Source organism: Oncorhynchus gorbuscha, linkage group LG16, assembly GCF_021184085.1.
Source record: "Oncorhynchus gorbuscha isolate QuinsamMale2020 ecotype Even-year linkage group LG16, OgorEven_v1.0, whole genome shotgun sequence".
Lineage (NCBI taxonomy): Eukaryota > Metazoa > Chordata > Actinopteri > Salmoniformes > Salmonidae > Oncorhynchus > Oncorhynchus gorbuscha.
This window is the reverse complement of record NC_060188.1, coordinates 88059210-88075976: the sequence shown is the minus strand read 5'-3', so window position 1 is coordinate 88075976 and position 16767 is coordinate 88059210. Positions and strand designations below refer to the sequence as shown.

Genomic DNA, 16767 nt, shown 5'->3' with positions numbered 1-16767 from the left:
TCCGGTTGGAGAAGGTGTCCATCTTCCATAGCATCTCAACATTCCGAAGGAGGTCAGTGGCTGCATCTGGATTGCTTCTGGTGAAGAGGACTTGCTGTGACTGTACAGCTTGGGTGGAGAGAAGTAGATGGGATGGACCTTGCACAGCCCAACCCAAGGATGTATGGACAGCAATGGGTCCTCCTTCTGGTCCAGCTCGTATAGGCTCAGTCGGGGTGACGAGATGTGGGTGGTCTGACCCAATCAGGATAAGTGGTGCTACTCTGGCCAGGTTAGGAAGAGGCAATCCTCGTAGATGAGGATATTGTTTCTGTAGAACACTTACCGGGCAGCAGTGCTCTGCGAGATTCAAGCCATCTGCCGTGAAGGCATTGGTGATGTTATAGGCCACGTCCCTGTTTCCTGAAGGTGAAATGCTAAAGGTTACAGCAGAGCCTTTCATTTGGATAACATCATGTCGCACCGTTCTGAGATTAAGGGTCTCGGGGGTCCCTTCCAGGTTAAGCTGACGGGTGGCCGCTGTGAGAATGATTGTTCTTTCTGACCCATCGTCTAGAACGGCGAATGTATCAATGCTTCTCCCTTCACTTTGCAGAGTGACCTTGACCACCTTCAACATGACCCTTGGAGACCGGTTCTGCTGGTCGAGATACAGCTCCTTTGCAGCTCCTACCATGAGCATACTCTGCTCCTTCTTTGCTTGGGGAAATAGATCATGCAACACGGTGAGATGGATTTCTTCACAGCGGTTGCAGGGTTTCCTCAATGTGCAGGTCTCCACCTTATGGCTACGGGCACACTTGTAGCATCGCTCGCCTGAAGTGATCCAGGCCTTCAATTGAGTTTGAGTGAGCTTTTTTACTCTGGGGCATGAGCCAAGGAAGTGCCCCTTACTATTGCAATATGGGCAGTAAGGCTGGAATTTGATGTTCTTGCTCTTGAGAGGGGTCTTCTTCCCGGGTTCCTCCCTGGCCTCACTATTTAAGTACATGGTAGTGGGATTTGGTCTTTTCTGTCCCTGCTGGCGTTCAAACTCCTTCCTTCCCCCTGTGGCTATGGCGGAGATTGTGGCCTGGTGAGCGATGCTCTTCGCCTTTGCCTTCACCTCCAACCATGTGGCCAGGTCTCTGAGAGCATAGGTGCTTCTCGAGCCCTCTTTCAGGATGCCCTTATTCAAACAATGTTCAATGAAACTGTCTCTGAGGTACACTGGAAGTTTGCTAAGAAGCCTGTCCACGTGGGAGCCACATTTTAGCTCGTTCCCGTCTTCTCCTTCAACGGATTGGAGCATAGAGGTCAGGGATTGGACAGCCAGGGAGAATTCTTGGAAGGCAGCATGGTCTCCCATTTTAATTGGAGACGTGTTCAGGATGTTGTTTAGTTCATTCTGGACTAGCTGACGTGGCTCACCATATCTTGCCTTCAGGGCCTGGAGAGCTGTCGTGTATGGTGTTGCGGAATGCATAAAGGATTGGGCCAGCCTGTATGCACTTGGAAACCGCAAATGATCCATTAGTACTTGGTATTTGTAGCGTTCTGACAGATGACTGTGAATACCCAGTAGACTCTCCAATGCCATTTCCAAAAGGACAAATTCACTCTCCTTTCCATTTTCAAAGTATGGCAGTTTGGGTCTGGGAATTCCATAGGCTGAGGCTACTAGAAGTTTCATAATGTTGGCTCCCTCTTCTGGTTGCGTGAAGGATAAACCCGGGACTTCTGATGAGCCCACTGTGGCCTCATTGGGCCGGTCACCTACTGTCCCAGACCCACCATTTGTGGCAGCCGGAATTGGGCGAGAGCCCTCCGACCTGTCGTTTGAGGACTGGCCTGGCCCCGGATGAAAGGAACGATTTGCCTTGGTTGGTAATTGGCGGAAAGGCGAAGGAGTGATGCTTTGTCCAGATGGAGGAATGCTAACTTGTGTCACTGGCATAGAGGGCGTTGGCGGAGCGGCCCGTCTCCCGTGCTCCGTGTTGGCTGTTGACCCCGGAGCCTCCGAGGACTGTGTGCCATGCTGTACCAGAGGGGCAGATTGGGAAAGAAAGGCAGACAGTTCAGGTCCATGTGGAGGGGTGGTCAGGTCAACTCCCTGTTCGTTCCTCTCCAGGAAGGATGAGACCATCCGTGCCTCCTCTAATTCCCTTCTGGCTTGACGGTGCCGTCGCTGCTGTGCCAGGTCCTTGGCAATGAATTCCCTTTCCTGTAGAGCTCTACGGGCCTGCACATCCAATTGGTGACATCGTTCGTCAGCCTGTAGTTCCTCCTCAATCTGACGCTCAATCTCCTCCAAAGCTAATAGTTTCATCCTCTCTTGTAGGACAGCGTTCTGTGAATTGCTGAGGGCTAGTGAATGGCGGCTGCCATGGCCACTTCCAAAGGGGTATCCACTGGTCGAACTCCCACTCCGTCTAGAGTGCTTGACGATTTCCCATTAGTTAAGGGGTGAGCGGAGCCTGCCTCTGGAAGCTGGTCGACCTGTGCAGTGGGAGTTACCTCTTCCATAGGTTCCTCACGTAGACCACTTTCCTGCTCCAAAGCAGTTTCCGGTCCTTGGCTCAGAGGGGATGGTTGATGGCTGAAACATATAGTTGATCCATCAACTCTTTGAGCTCTGGTGGGCTTGCCCTTTGATGTCGGAACCTCGACCACATAGTCCTTAAGATAACCAGGTGCTTGCCTGGTTCTTCTGGTGCTCCTGGTAGTTGAGGATGAAGCCTTTGTTGCTTTAGGCTTAGCTCCTGGATATTTCCTTTGTTCCAAGACCTTTCCCTCAGCTGCTCTCTCCTCCTCTCTTCTTCCTTCCAGTGGAGACAATTCTTCCCTCTCCGCCTCCATTTCCTTTTCACCTGTCTTTGGTTCAGTCATCATCCGGCTCAAAGGACCATTGAAAGATTAGTGAAATCTGTGTGGGTAGCTGGACAGGTAGGATGACTGACAGTGAAGGTGAACAGGTGGTCACGTGTCAGGTGACAGAGGAATGTATGAGACTGAGGCAGGAATTCCTTTAACCATAAAGTGGTATATTTACTAATAGTCTGTGCTGCATCACAAAGGAAACAAATAACATGTATACAATCAAATTCATAATCAAAGATCAAATCATAGCAGTCATTATTAACAATTCACATTACACAATATGTTTGAAGCGTGCGCTCCAAGCCGCGCTCCGCGGTGATAACTATAAACAATAACTGAATGGCCCACTCTCCCGATCACCACAGATCATTCAGATGAAAGGTAAGAGTCGGTGGACTTACGTGGATTCATGGACGCACAGAACTTCTGGATCAGATGGATTTAGGGAAGAGAAAGCAGCGAGATCAGGCGATGGCAATTTCCTCCTTTTATAGAGTTGAGATCTGTAGGACATTTCCACCTGACCTAATTAAAGCGCCCCTGGCCCAGCTGAGTAAATGGCAATTAATTAAAGGAGTATTCCACCAACTCCATGGGCCTTTTCTACAACCTGGGATTATCTAATAATACATGCACATGTTCGTTTTCTGTTTTAAAACATTTTGGCATGATGTGCAGTGTTTCCCAAACTGGTGGTCCACGGAGGTACTCCCTAATCCCCATTCAAATCGAATCAGGATCAGGGAGAAAAGCGGAAATGAAGTGTCTGCTGTAAAAGGCCCATGATCATCCGACATTGTACAGGAGATGTGGGGGATGGGAAAGGCCCATGATCATCCGACATTGTACAGGAGATGTGGGGGATGGGAAAGGCCCATGATCATCTGACATTGTACAGGAGATGTGGGGGATGGGAAAGGCCCATGATCATCCGACATTGTACAGAAGATGTGGGGGATGGGAAAGGCCCATGATCATCTGACATTGTACAGGAGATGTGGGGGATGGGAAAGGCCCATGATCATCCGACATTGTACAGAAGATGTGGGGGATGGGAAAGGCCCATGATCATCCGACATTGTACAGAAGATGTGGGGGATGGGAAAGGCCCATGATCATCTGACATTGTACAGGAGATGTGGGGGATGGGAAAGGCCCATGATCATCCGACATTGTACAGAAGATGTGGGGGATGGGAAAGGCCCTATCTGACATTGTACAGGAGATGTGGGGGATGGGAAAGGTCCTATCTGACATTGTACAGGAGATGTGGGGGATGGGGATGGGAAAGGCCCTATCTGACATTGTACAGGAGATGTGGGGGGTGGGAAAGGCCCTATCTGACATTTTGCGCTGCATTGGTGCTCTCCGTTGTTTCTACCATCTACACCACCCAATACTAGTGCAATACAATACAATGTCATATCTACAATATACCCTTAGATACACAACAGGGCCTGGGATGCTCACAGGGATCCACAGTACTTCATCAATGGTCCAGTTTTCAATTAAATACTTCTTGAATTCCTTGGAAGTTGTTTTGAACATATGTGCACTGTCATTTAAGATTTAAAACTGCAAACTTGTCTCTCTGCCCCAATTAGCTTTAAAACGTCTAAATGTTCTTTCCGATGTGAAGCAGGGGGGGCTTGTTGTTTCCCAGGGCCTGAGACTTGGTTGGTCCGACCATGCACTGCAGTAGTCATAGTAAAACCCTTTGTATGCTATTTTTGATGGGGTCCCTGAATTTATTATTGTTGTTTTTTATTATTTATATTTATTTTTGTATACATTTGCTATCACAAAAGGGGTTCCTGTCCCCAAAAGGTTTGGAAACACCTACCCTAATGAACACAACCCATGTTTTCACTTCTGACCTGAATCTGATCTCCAGGAGCCAACAGGACCCGGTGATGAACGGTGACTCAGGTTCCGGGGTGGTGACTGCGCCCCCTCCCACCACCGCCCCCCACAAGGAGCGCTACTTTGACCGAGTGGACGAGAGCAGCCCGGAGTATCAGAGGGAGAGGAACATGGCGCCAGACCTCAGACAGGACTTCAACATGATGGAGCAGAGGAAGAGGGTCTCCATGATCCTGCAGAGCCCGGTAGAACACACACACACCCACACACACACACACACATTTAATGTGTGAACACACACGTACTACTCCTCTTCTAACCTATGTCCTAATGGGGTGACAGGTAGCCTAGTGGTTAGAGCGTTGAGCCAGTAACCGAAAGGTTGCTGGATCGAATCCCCGAGCTGACAAGGTAATAATCTGTCGTTCTGCCCCTGAACAAGGAAGGTAACCCACTGTTCCTAGGCCGTAATTGTAAATAAGAATTTGTTCTTAACTGACCAACCAGTTAAATAAAATGTCACCAACATATTACTATAAGAACACATTTTGTTCCAATACTCTTCCTGTTTTATTTACTTCCAATCCTGAATAGCCTCTACATAGGCCTGTATCACGGTACGGCCACTTAACACTGTCTCTCTCAAACACAGTACTGTTCTCTCAGCAGCACTCAGTTTAAGCCCAGTGTATAAAACACAGTGTTTACACCCCAGCCTTTTAGTGATGGAAAACACATTCTTTGTGATGCTGTGAGACACACACACACACGTACTCAGTCTCACACACACACACGTACTCAGTCTCACACACACACACGTACTCAGTCTCACACACACACACGTACTCAGTCTCACACACACACACGTACTCAGTCTCACACACACACACGTACTCAGTCTCACACACACACACGTACTCAGTCTCACACACACACACGTACTCAGTCTCACACACACACACGTACTCAGTCTCACACACACACACGTACTCAGTCTCACACACACACACGTACTCAGTCTCACACACACACACGTACTCAGTCTCACACACACACACGTACTCAGTCTCACACACACGTACTCAGTCTCACACACACACACGTACTCAGTCTCACACACACACACGTACTCAGTCTCACACACACACACGTACTCAGTCTCACACACACGTACTCACACTCAGTCTCACACACACGTACTCAGTCTCACACACACGTACTCAGTCTCACACACACGTACTCAGTCTCACACACACGTACTCAGTCTCACACACACGTACTCAGTCTCACACACACGTACACAGTCTCCACACACACGTACACAGTCTCCACACACACGTACACAGTCTCCACACACACGTACACAGTCTCCACACACACGTACACAGTCTCCACACACACGTACACAGTCTCCACACACACGTACTCAGTCTCCACACACACGTACACAGTCTCCACACACACGTACTCAGTCTCCACACACACGTACTCAGTCTCCACACACACGTACTCAGTCTCCACACACACGTACTCAGTCTCCACACACACGTACTCAGTCTCCACACACACGTACTCAGTCTCCACACACACTCAGTCTCCACACACACGTACTCAGTCTCCACACTCACACTCACACTCACACTCACACTCACACTCACACTCACACTCACACTCACACTCACACTGAGACAGTGCAGCAGGAGATAAGAAAAGGGACTGTGTGAGGAGCATGTTGTTGAGAGATCTGTTGTTTCACCCTGCAGATGAGTTATTACCAGCAGGACATGTAGCTAGGTTTGACAAGCTAGGTTTGACACATGGAAAACAAAGGAAATATGTAACTCCTTAGTTCTTCTTGGCAGTGATTATGTAATATGTGACTGATTTTCTTTGCCTGTTCCTGCTAACAATGTTTATCAGGTTGAAGCCGTTCTATTCTAGTTTCCTCTCAGCAATGCGGCAGTCAACAGGCACAGCGATAGCAAGAGAACACCGACAGACTGCCCGACAGACTGCCCGACAGACTGCCCGACAGACTGCCCGACAGACTGCCCGACAGACTGCCCGACAGACTGCCCGACAGACTGCCCGACAGACTGCCCGACAGACTGCCCGACAGACTGCCCGACAGACCATAGAGGCTCTTTTACTTCAAATCACTCCTGTGTTGATTTAATAGTAACCATGGATTCTGTAGTAGGGGAATAGTAACCATGGATTCTGTAGTAGGGGAATAGTAACCATGGATTCTGTAGTAGGGGAATAGTAACCATGGATTCTGTAGTAGGGGAATAGTAACCATGGATTCTGTAGTAGGGGAACAGTAACCATGGATTCTGTAGTAGGGGAACAGTAACCATGGATTCTGTAGTAGGGGAACAGTAACCATGGATTCTGTAGTAGGGGAACAGTAACCATGGATTCTGTAGTAGGGGAACAGTAACCATGGATTCTGTAGTAGGGGAACAGTAACCATGGATTCTGTAGTAGGGGAACTAAGAATAGCCAACTAGTGACTGTTACAATGCATCAACTACAAAAATGGTGTATTGACCTGTCCTGCGCCTTCGCTGTCTGACCCTGTCCCCGTCTGGCCGTGTCCCCGTCTGACCGTGTCCCCGTCTACTCCCCAGGCATTTTGTGATGAGCTGGATACGATGATTCAGGACCAGCTGAAGAGGGGAAAGACCCCCACCAGCCTGTTGGCTCTGCAGCAGATAGCGGACTTCATGACCACCAGTATTCCCACCATGTACCCTGCAGCACCCCAGGGAGGCATGGCTGCACTCAACATGAGTGAGTAGAATACAGTTGAAACCTTTCTATTCAGTCCTTAAATCACATTGTAATCTAATTCAGTGTTTCCTAAACCGGTCCTCCAGTTCCTCCAGCCAGCCCAAACCGGTCCTCCAGTACCCCCAGCCAGTCTAAACCGGTCCTCCAGTACCCCCAGCCAGTCCAAACCGGTCCTCCAGTACCCCCAGCCAGTCCAAACCGGTCCTCCAGTACCCCCAGCCAGTCCAAACCGGTCCTCCAGTACCCCCAGCCAGTCCAAACCGGTCCTCCAGTACCCCCAGCCAGTCCAAACCGGTCCTCCAGTACCCCCAGCCAGTCCAAACCGGTCCTCCAGAACCCCCAGCCAGTCCATGTATTTAATGTATTACGAAAGTATTACAGCTGATTTAACTAATGAGGGGATAGATGATTAGGTGACCATTTTGAATCGGCTGTGTTCTTTCTGGAACAACATCAAGTCAGTAGACTGCCTGGTCTACTGGAGGAGAGTTTTGGGAAACACTGATCTAATGTAAATGTATACAGTGATAAATACACCGTATGAGCTATATGTGATGCATGTACCCTGCAGCACCCCAAGGAGGCATGACTGCCTTCAACATGAGTGAGTATTATATGTACATGATGTAGAATCACTAGCTAGTTAGCGGAGCACTAGTTTGTTACATATACACTGAACAAAAGTATGTGGACACCCCATTCAAAGTGGGTTTGGCTATTTCGGTCACACCCTTTGCTGATGGGTGTATAAAATCGAGTCCACAGCCATGCAATCTCCCTAGACAAACATTGTCAGTAGAATGGCCTTACTGTAGAGCTCTGACTTTCAACGTGACGGCATCATAGGATGCCACCTTTCCAACAAGTCAGTTCGACAAATTTCTGCCCTGCTAGAGCTGCCCCCGGTCAACTGTAAGTGCTGTTTTTGTGAATTGGAATCGTCTGGGAGCAACAACGGCTCAGCCACGACGTGGTAGGCCACACAAGCTCCCAGAACGGGAACGCAGAGTGCTGAAGCGCGTAAAAATTGTCTGTCCTCAGTTTCAACACTCACTACCGAGTTCCAAACTGCCTCTGGAAGCAACGTCGGGCACAATAACTGTTTGTCAGAAGCTTCATATAATGGGTTTCCATGGCTGAGCAGCCGCACACAAGCCTAAGATCACCATGTGCAATGCCAAGTGTTTGCTGCAGTGATGTAAAGCTTGCAGCCATTGGAAAAGCGTTCTCTGGAGTGATGACTCGCACTTCACCATCTGTCAGTCCGATGGACGAATCTGGGTTTGGTGGACACAACCTCCCCCTATGCATAGTGGCAACTGTACAGTTTGGTGGAGGAGGAATAATGGTGCTGTTTTTCATGGTTTTTCATAGTTCCAGTGAAGGGTAATCTTAATGCTACAGCATACAATGACATTCTAGACGATTCTGTGCTTCCAACTTTGTGGCAACAGTTTAAGGGGAGGCCCTTTCCTGTTTCAGCATGACAATGCCCTCGTGCACAGAGCGAGGTCCATACAGAAATGGTTTGGCGAGATCGGTGTGGAAGAACTTGACTGGCCTGCACAGACCCTGAACTTAACCCCATCGAACACCTTTGGGATGATTTGGAACGCTCACTGTGAGCCAGGCCTAATTGACCCAACATCAGTGCCCGACCTCACTAATGCTCTTGTGGCTGAATGGAAGTAAGTTTCTGCAGCAATTTTCCAACATCTAGTGGAAAGGCTTCCCAGAAGACTGGAGGCTGTTACAGCTGCAAAGGGGGGACCAACTCCATATTAATGCCCATGATTTTGAAATGAGATGTTTGACGAGCAGGTGTCCACATACTTTTGGTCATGTTGTGTATATATGACCTGCTCCAGTGTCTTCAGCCCCTGACAATAATGCATTTTAATGCATACGTTATGGAGGTATGTATGAGGCATTTGGCTACTGTGATGTGAATTAATCTACCAAGAGTAAATTCTGTAGTGCAGTACACTGTACCCTAGCACCTAGTGTACCTAGCTAGTACACTGTACCCCAGCACCTAGTGTACCTAGCTAGTACACTGTACCCCAGCACCTAGTGTACCTAGCTAGTACACTGTACCCCAGCACCTAGTGTACCTAGCTAGTACACTGTACCCCAGCACCTAGTGTACCTAGCTAGTACACTGTACCCCAGCACCTAGTGTACCTAGCTAGTACACTGTACCCCAGCACCTAGTGTACCTAGCTAGTACACTGTACCCCAGCACCTAGTGTACCTAGCTAGTACACTGTCCCCCAGCACCTAGTGTACCTAGCTAGTACACTGTCCCCCAGCACCTAGTGTACCTAGCTAGTACACTGTCCCCCAGCACCTAGTGTACCTAGCTAGTACACTGTCCCCCAGCACCTAGTGTACCTAGCTAGTACACTGTCCCCCAGCACCTAGTGTACCTAGCTAGTACACTGTACCCCAGCACCTAGTGTACCTAGCTAGTACACTGTACCCCAGCACCTAGTGTACCTAGCTAGTACACTGTACCCCAGCACCTAGTGTACCTAGCTAGTACACTGTACCCCAGCACCTAGTGTACCTAGCTAGTACACTGTACCCCAGCACCTAGTGTACCTAGCTAGTACACTGTACCCCAGCACCTAGTGTACCTAGCTAGTACACTGTACCCCAGCACCTAGTGTACCTAGCTAGTACACTGTACCCCAGCACCTAGTGTACCTAGCTAGTACACATTCATGCTGCTTTGTGTGTTTACACACAGTATACGTCAAGCACTTAGGTCCCCTCAGGCCAAGATGGTCTCCGCTGAGTTCAGAGGTCGGTAGTAGTGTTGTAGAATGCAACTACATTAACCATAGACGCTTTGTAATTATAGCCGGATAGACTCTGTTTAAATTGACATTATTCTTTGTTGATTGAGGTGAGTGAATGAAATTCAAAGGGCTTTATTGGCATGGGAAACATATGTTTACATTGTCAAAGCAAATCAAATAGATAATAAACCAAAAGTGAAAAATGAACAGTAAATATTTCACTTACAAAAGTTCAAAAGGAATAGAGATGTTTCAAATTTCACATTGTCTAAATACAGTGTTTTATAACGATGTGCAAATATTTCTCTGTTTCTCGCTCTCTCTCTCTCTCTCCCTTTACAGGTCTGGGCATGGTAACCCCAGTGAATGACCTGCGTGGATCTGACTCGATCTCCTATGAGAAGGGAGAGAAGCTGCTCCGCTGTAAGCTAGCTGCCTTCTACCGCCTGACAGACCTCTTCGGCTGGTCCCAGCTCATCTACAACCACTTAACCGTAAGACAGCCTTCTAATGTACTTCTCCAGTGGCTTTATCCACTGCAATGTTATTAAAACAGACTCCTAGCCAGTATGAAACACCAGAAGAAATATGTAGGACAGGATCTTGTTTATTTTACCGCAGTACATTGTAGTGCTTTTGCACATTTAACCTGCAGAATATCTTTTCAGAAAGCTCAGCAGGAAAATGTAGAGTTGTCTTGGTTGGTAAAATTAGTTGAGTAAGCATTATATTGTTGATGAAACATCAAAAGAATGTGAAAAATGTTAACAACTGCATTCTAGTGTATGTGAGCCATTTGGTGTAATTCCCTAGGTTTGTTTGTTTGTTTGGTTTGTTTGTTACTTGTTAAGACCACCATCTGCACTCATGTCTTCCAGGTACGGGTGAATTCAGATCAGGAGAGGTTCCTGATTGTCCCTTTTGGGCTTCTGTACAGTGAAGTCTCTGCCTCCAGTCTGGTAAGATTCTACCCCAGTGTCTCACTCTTAACAGCTGCCTGCATAATGTGTGACAACGCTGTGAACTAATAGAATATGTTCATTTTATGTTATGCGTTTCAAGTAGTGATTAAATAAGCGATTGTCATTCAGCCTCCATCATCCAAACACAGAGGTTGTCCAACTTGTCATTTTACCTGCAAATCAATTGTTAAAATGCCAGTATTTTTTTTTTTAGACATCTGTGACATTTGTGTTCTGTGACAAAACTGCACATTTTAGTGGCCTTTTGATGTCCCCAGCACAAGGTGTACCTGTGTAATGATCATGCTGTTTAATCAGCTTCTTGATATGCCACGCCTGTCAGGATCATCTTGGCAAAGGAGACATGCGCACTAACAGGAATATAAACAAATGTATGCCAAAAATGTTAGCGAAATAAGCTTTTTGTGCGTATGGAACATTTCTGGGATATTTTATTTCAGCTCATGAAACATGGGACCAACACTTTAACTATACTGAACAAACATATTAATGCAACATGTGCTCTACCGTACTAACCTGTGTTAGTGACAGAGTGAAAAGAAGGATGCCTGTACAGAATAAAATTATTCTCTTCATAACCATTGATCATTTTAAGTATGGTGGTGGCTGCATTATGTTATAGGTATGCTTGTCATCGGCAAACACTAGGGAGCATAAAAATAAACGGAATAAACTAAGCACAGGCAAAATCCTAGAGGAAAACCTGGCTGTCTGTTTTCCAACAGTCACTGCGAGGAAATCTTTGGCAAAAATTGAAAATGGCTGTCAAGCAATGATCGACAACTAACTTGACAGAGCTTTTAGAATTTAAGAACAATGTGCAAATATTGTACTGCACAATCTAGGTGTGCAAATCTCTTCGACTTACCGAGAAAGCCTCGCAGCTGTAATCACTGCCAAAGGTGCTTCTGCAAAGTATTGACTCAGGGGTGTGAATACTTGTGCAAATGTGATATTTCTGTATAAAAACATGTTTGCACTTTGTCTTTATGGGGTATTGGAACATTTTTGAATTCAAGCTGAAACACAACAACATGTGGATTAAGTCGAGAGCTATGATTACTTCCTGAAGGCACTGTACATGCTGAGTCACTGGTCCTTCAAGGCCGAAGCTGCCGTCAACTATTGGTCCTCTGCCTGTATCATCTGTTTAGACTGTTAATTTCACTGACGCTGAGTTCGTGTTGTCTTGCCAATTTCTACTGTAAATCTGGCAAGGCGGCACAAACCGATCTGGGACTCAGGCTAGCATCGCATTGACTTTCTGCTGTTATTTGTTTAGATTAGTCTATTTTAGCAATAATACCTGAGAAGTTGCATGTGACAACTCCTGACATGGACTGTTCTGAGGTGAAGCCAAGGGATACAGCCCTTTGAGGGAGTTGTCACACGAAACTACCTGTGTTCGATGGCATTATTGATTGTCTAAAACAGTTGACCAAATATTAATAATGAGTACATTTGTTTTTGCATTCTGAAGTTGCTACCCAAGCGAGTTGGTTGTTTTTTTTCTCATGTTTTGACCCAGTTATTCATTCGAATCATTCTATTCATTCCACGTTGCTATGCTAAACAAATAATTGGCTTGTACCTAGCTAGCAGAGATTCAATGATTAAAAAGAGATGAACTTCAATAAATAATCCTATCCAATAGGCCTACATGGGCAACGAGTATTTTGGTTGCCGCGTCCGAGCTAGCTAGTTTCACGTTCATTCTTGGGCTAGCTAGTCTACTGACACTGGAGTGATCTTATGTGTTAAATGATACATTGTTGCACAGGTCATAGTGGCAGACGGGCAGATTTATACAACCCCCAACTGTTGCAAAAATAATAGTAGCATGGAAAAGTAATGTATAGATGCTGAGGGAGGTTTTGTTTATTAATTTCCTGCCTGGGCTGCGGGAAATGTGGAATTATCACATTAACAGGTTGTGGTATTTTGTGGGGGGAGTTGTACCACAAATCCCACATACTGTATCAACCAATCAGCATCGAGGAACCAAACAACCTGTTTTTTTATAATAATTGTTCACTTTTTGATAATTTTATAGCATCACTGTGGGCTTTCATAAGGCATGGACTCACTGTTGCCTGTCTGGTCCCATCCCATTGAGCTACATTGTAATGTGTCTGATCATTTAAACTCTGTGTCACATCCTAGGTTAAGATTAATACACAAGGGGAGATAGTGGACCGAGGGAGCACCAACCTGGGGGTCAACCAGGCTGGCTTCACTCTCCACTCAGCCATCTACGCAGCTCGGCCAGACATCAAGTGCATCGTACACGTTCACACACCGGCTGGAGCTGCAGTAAGTTTCCAGCGATTTCTAGCAACAGTTGTGGAAACGACCAGAGCAGCTCAGTACATCGGTTTGGCTCAGTAGTGTGAAAAGGCTATATACTGGTCACATTGTCATGCTCTTCTTAGTGATATGAGTTTTGGTAAAACTTGGGTCTTGAAATATAAGTGTCACTCGTCTCTTCCCATGAATTTGGCAGGAAACATGAGTAACAGTTGTCAACTACCCGATCGGTGGTGGTGAATAACTGCAGTCTGTCTGTGTTTCAGGTGTCGGCCATGAAGTGTGGCCTGTTGCCCATCTCTCCAGAGGCCCTGACCCTGGGGGAGGTGGCCTACCATGACTACCACGGCATCCTCATAGACGAGGAGGAGAACGTCCTCATACAGAAAAACCTGGGCCCAACCAGCAAGGTATCGGAGGGAGAGTGTGTGTCACACTCTAGTCCTTCCCCTTGGCCCTAACCCTCTTGTGAGAGGGAGAGAGAGAGTGTCACACTCTAGTTCTTCCCCTTGGCCCTAACCCTCTTGTGAGAGAGAGAGTGTCACACTCTAGTTCTTCCCCTTGGCCCTAACCCTCTTGTGAGAGAGAGAGTGTCACACTCTAGTCCTTCCCCTTGGCCCTAACCCTCTTGTGAGAGAGAGAGAGTGTCACACTCAAATCCTTCCCCTTGGCCCGAACTCTCTCTAGTGCAGGGCCCTCCAACACTGTTCCTGGAGAGCTACCCTCTGCTAGATTAAGGTGGGAGTGAAAACCTACATGACGGTAGCTCTCCAGGAACAGTGGAGGGCCCTGGTATAGTGTTCACAGATCTAAAATGTCTGGATCGGTATAAGCAGTGTAATTGCCTTTTATAGATCTACAACCTCTCAGGTTTAATGCCGAGGGGGATGCGAGTGAATTGGGACAAGCTACAAGCGAGTGTAGGTATACTGAGCACCTATGTTTTGTATTTGTCCCCCAGGTCCTGATCCTGAGAAACCATGGTCTGGTGTCTGTTGGGGAGACTGTGGAGGAAGCCTTCTACTATATCCACAACCTGGTCACTGCATGTGAGATCCAGGTAGGACAGTGCTTTCAGCTCCTACTTGGATTTCTGTGAGAATCTGTTCCAGGGCAGCTGCTCTGCTCCTATGCTGCTCTGCTCCTATGCTGCTCTGCTCCTATGCTGCTCTACTCCTATGCTGCTCCTATGCTGCTCTGCTGCTCTACTCCTATGCTGCTCCTATGCTGCTCTGCTGCTCTACTCCTATGCTGCTCCTATGCTGCTCTGCTGCTCCTATTCTGCTGCTCTGCTCCTATGCTGCTCTGCTGCTCTGCTCCTATGCTGCTCCTATGCTGCTCCTATGCTGCTCTGCTCCTATGCTGCTCTGCTCCTATGCTGCTGCTCTGCTCCTATGCTGCTGCTCTGCTCCTATGCTGCTCTGCTCCTATGCTGCTCCTATGCTGCTGCTCTGCTCCTATGCTGCTGCTCTGCTCCTATGCTGCTCTGCTCCTATGCTGCTCCTATGCTGCTCTGCTCCTATGCTGCTGCTCTGCTCCTATGCTGCTGCTCTGCTCCTATGCTGCTGCTCTGCTCCTATGCTGCTCCCAGCCTTCAATAAATGATATGTTGTGTTGTATTATTATAAAGAGAGGCTTATATTGTTACTCAGACACAATGCTAGCTCTGTGAGCATTTTCCAAGTGTGATGCAGAGCAATTCATACCCAACAGAATACTTTCTTCTGCATGTGACATGACTGTGACTGAATGACTTTGTGTGTGTGTCTGTGTGTTTCCAGGTGCGCACCCTAGCCAGTGCAGGAGGGCCTGATAACCTGGTGATGCTGGACCCTGCTAAGTATAAGGCTCGGCCGCGGTGCTCTGAGCATGTCGAGGGCTCCACACACCCCAAGTGGCTGGTGGGGGAGCAGGAGTTTGAGGCTTACATGAGGATGCTGGATAACCTGGTAGGAACGGCCCTATTCAAGTTTATTAGAAAAACATTGCATGACAATAGATTAAATGATCACATACATACAATCACAGAATGATGAACTACAGCAAAAAAATGGTGTGAAATATGTACGTTCATGTTCTACTGTACAATTAGTGTTAACTTTCCATACAATGCTGGAAAAATATATATTTTCATATTCGTTTCAACATATTCATGTAAGATTAAATTACTGATACTGTAGATTATTAACTACAGGGTTTGATATGCATTATTCTCTGCACTATTCTCACTGCATTATTCTCACTGCGTTATCCTCACTGTGTTATCCTCACTGCGTTATCCTCACTGTGTTATCCTCACTGTGTTATCCTCACTGTGTTATCCTCACTGCGTTATTCTCACTGTGTTATTCTCACTGCGAAATCCTCACTGCGTTATCCTCACTATTACCACAACACCATCTAACTGACTGCGTTATCCTCGCTGCGTTATCCTCGCTGTGTTATCCTCACTGCATTATCCTCACTGTATTACCACAACACCATCTAACTGACTGCGTTATCCTCACTGCATTATCCTCACTGTATTACCACAACACCATCTAACTGACTGCGTTATCCTCACTGCGTTATCCTCACTGCGTTATCCTCACTATTACCACAACACCGTCTAACTGACTGCGTTATCCTCACTGCGTTATCCTCACTGTATTACCACAACACCGTCTAACTGACTGCGTTATCCTCACTGCATTATTCTCACTGTGTTATCCTCACTGTGTTATTCTCACTGCGTTATCCTCACTGCGTTATCCTCACTATTACCACAACACCATCTAACTGACTGCGTTATCCTCACTGCGTTATCCTCACTGTATTACCACAACACCATCTAACTGACTGCGTTATCCTCACTGTGTTATTCTCACTGCGTTATCCTCACTGCGTTATCCTCACTCTATTACCACAACACCATCTGACTGCGTTATCCTCACTGCGTTATCCTCACTGTATTACCACAACACCATCTAACTGACTGCGTTATCCTCACTGCGTTATCCTCACTGCGTTATCCTCACTGCGTTATCCTCACTGTGTTATCCTCACTGTGTTATCCTCACTGTGTTATCCTCACTGTGTTATCCTCACTGTGTTATTCTCACTGTGTTATTCTCACTGTGTTATTCTCACTGTGTTATTCTCACTGTGTTATCCTC

General features: G+C 47.0%; 1 protein-coding gene across 26 annotated transcripts in view; it reads left to right on the top strand.

Moving 5' to 3' along the window:
• Positions 1 to 16767, top strand: part of LOC123999372 (alpha-adducin-like) — a 64061-nt gene that overhangs the window by 30216 nt on the left and 17078 nt on the right. For 16 of the 26 annotated variants that reach the window (XM_046305057.1, XM_046305058.1, XM_046305054.1 and 13 more), the window contains exons 2-10: positions 4754 to 4967; positions 7356 to 7518; positions 8090 to 8122; positions 10665 to 10816; positions 11201 to 11281; positions 13469 to 13618; positions 13879 to 14022; positions 14574 to 14672; positions 15394 to 15561. In XM_046305057.1, coding sequence (XP_046161013.1) covers positions 4773 to 4967; positions 7356 to 7518; positions 8090 to 8122; positions 10665 to 10816; positions 11201 to 11281; positions 13469 to 13618; positions 13879 to 14022; positions 14574 to 14672; positions 15394 to 15561 — 1185 coding nt within the window. In that variant the 5' untranslated portion in view covers positions 4754 to 4772. The remainder of the gene's footprint in view (positions 1 to 4753; positions 4968 to 7355; positions 7519 to 8089; positions 8123 to 10664; positions 10817 to 11200; positions 11282 to 13468; positions 13619 to 13878; positions 14023 to 14573; positions 14673 to 15393; positions 15562 to 16767) is intronic. The other 10 variants (XM_046305062.1, XM_046305061.1, XM_046305073.1 and 7 more) reach the window with 1 other exon arrangement.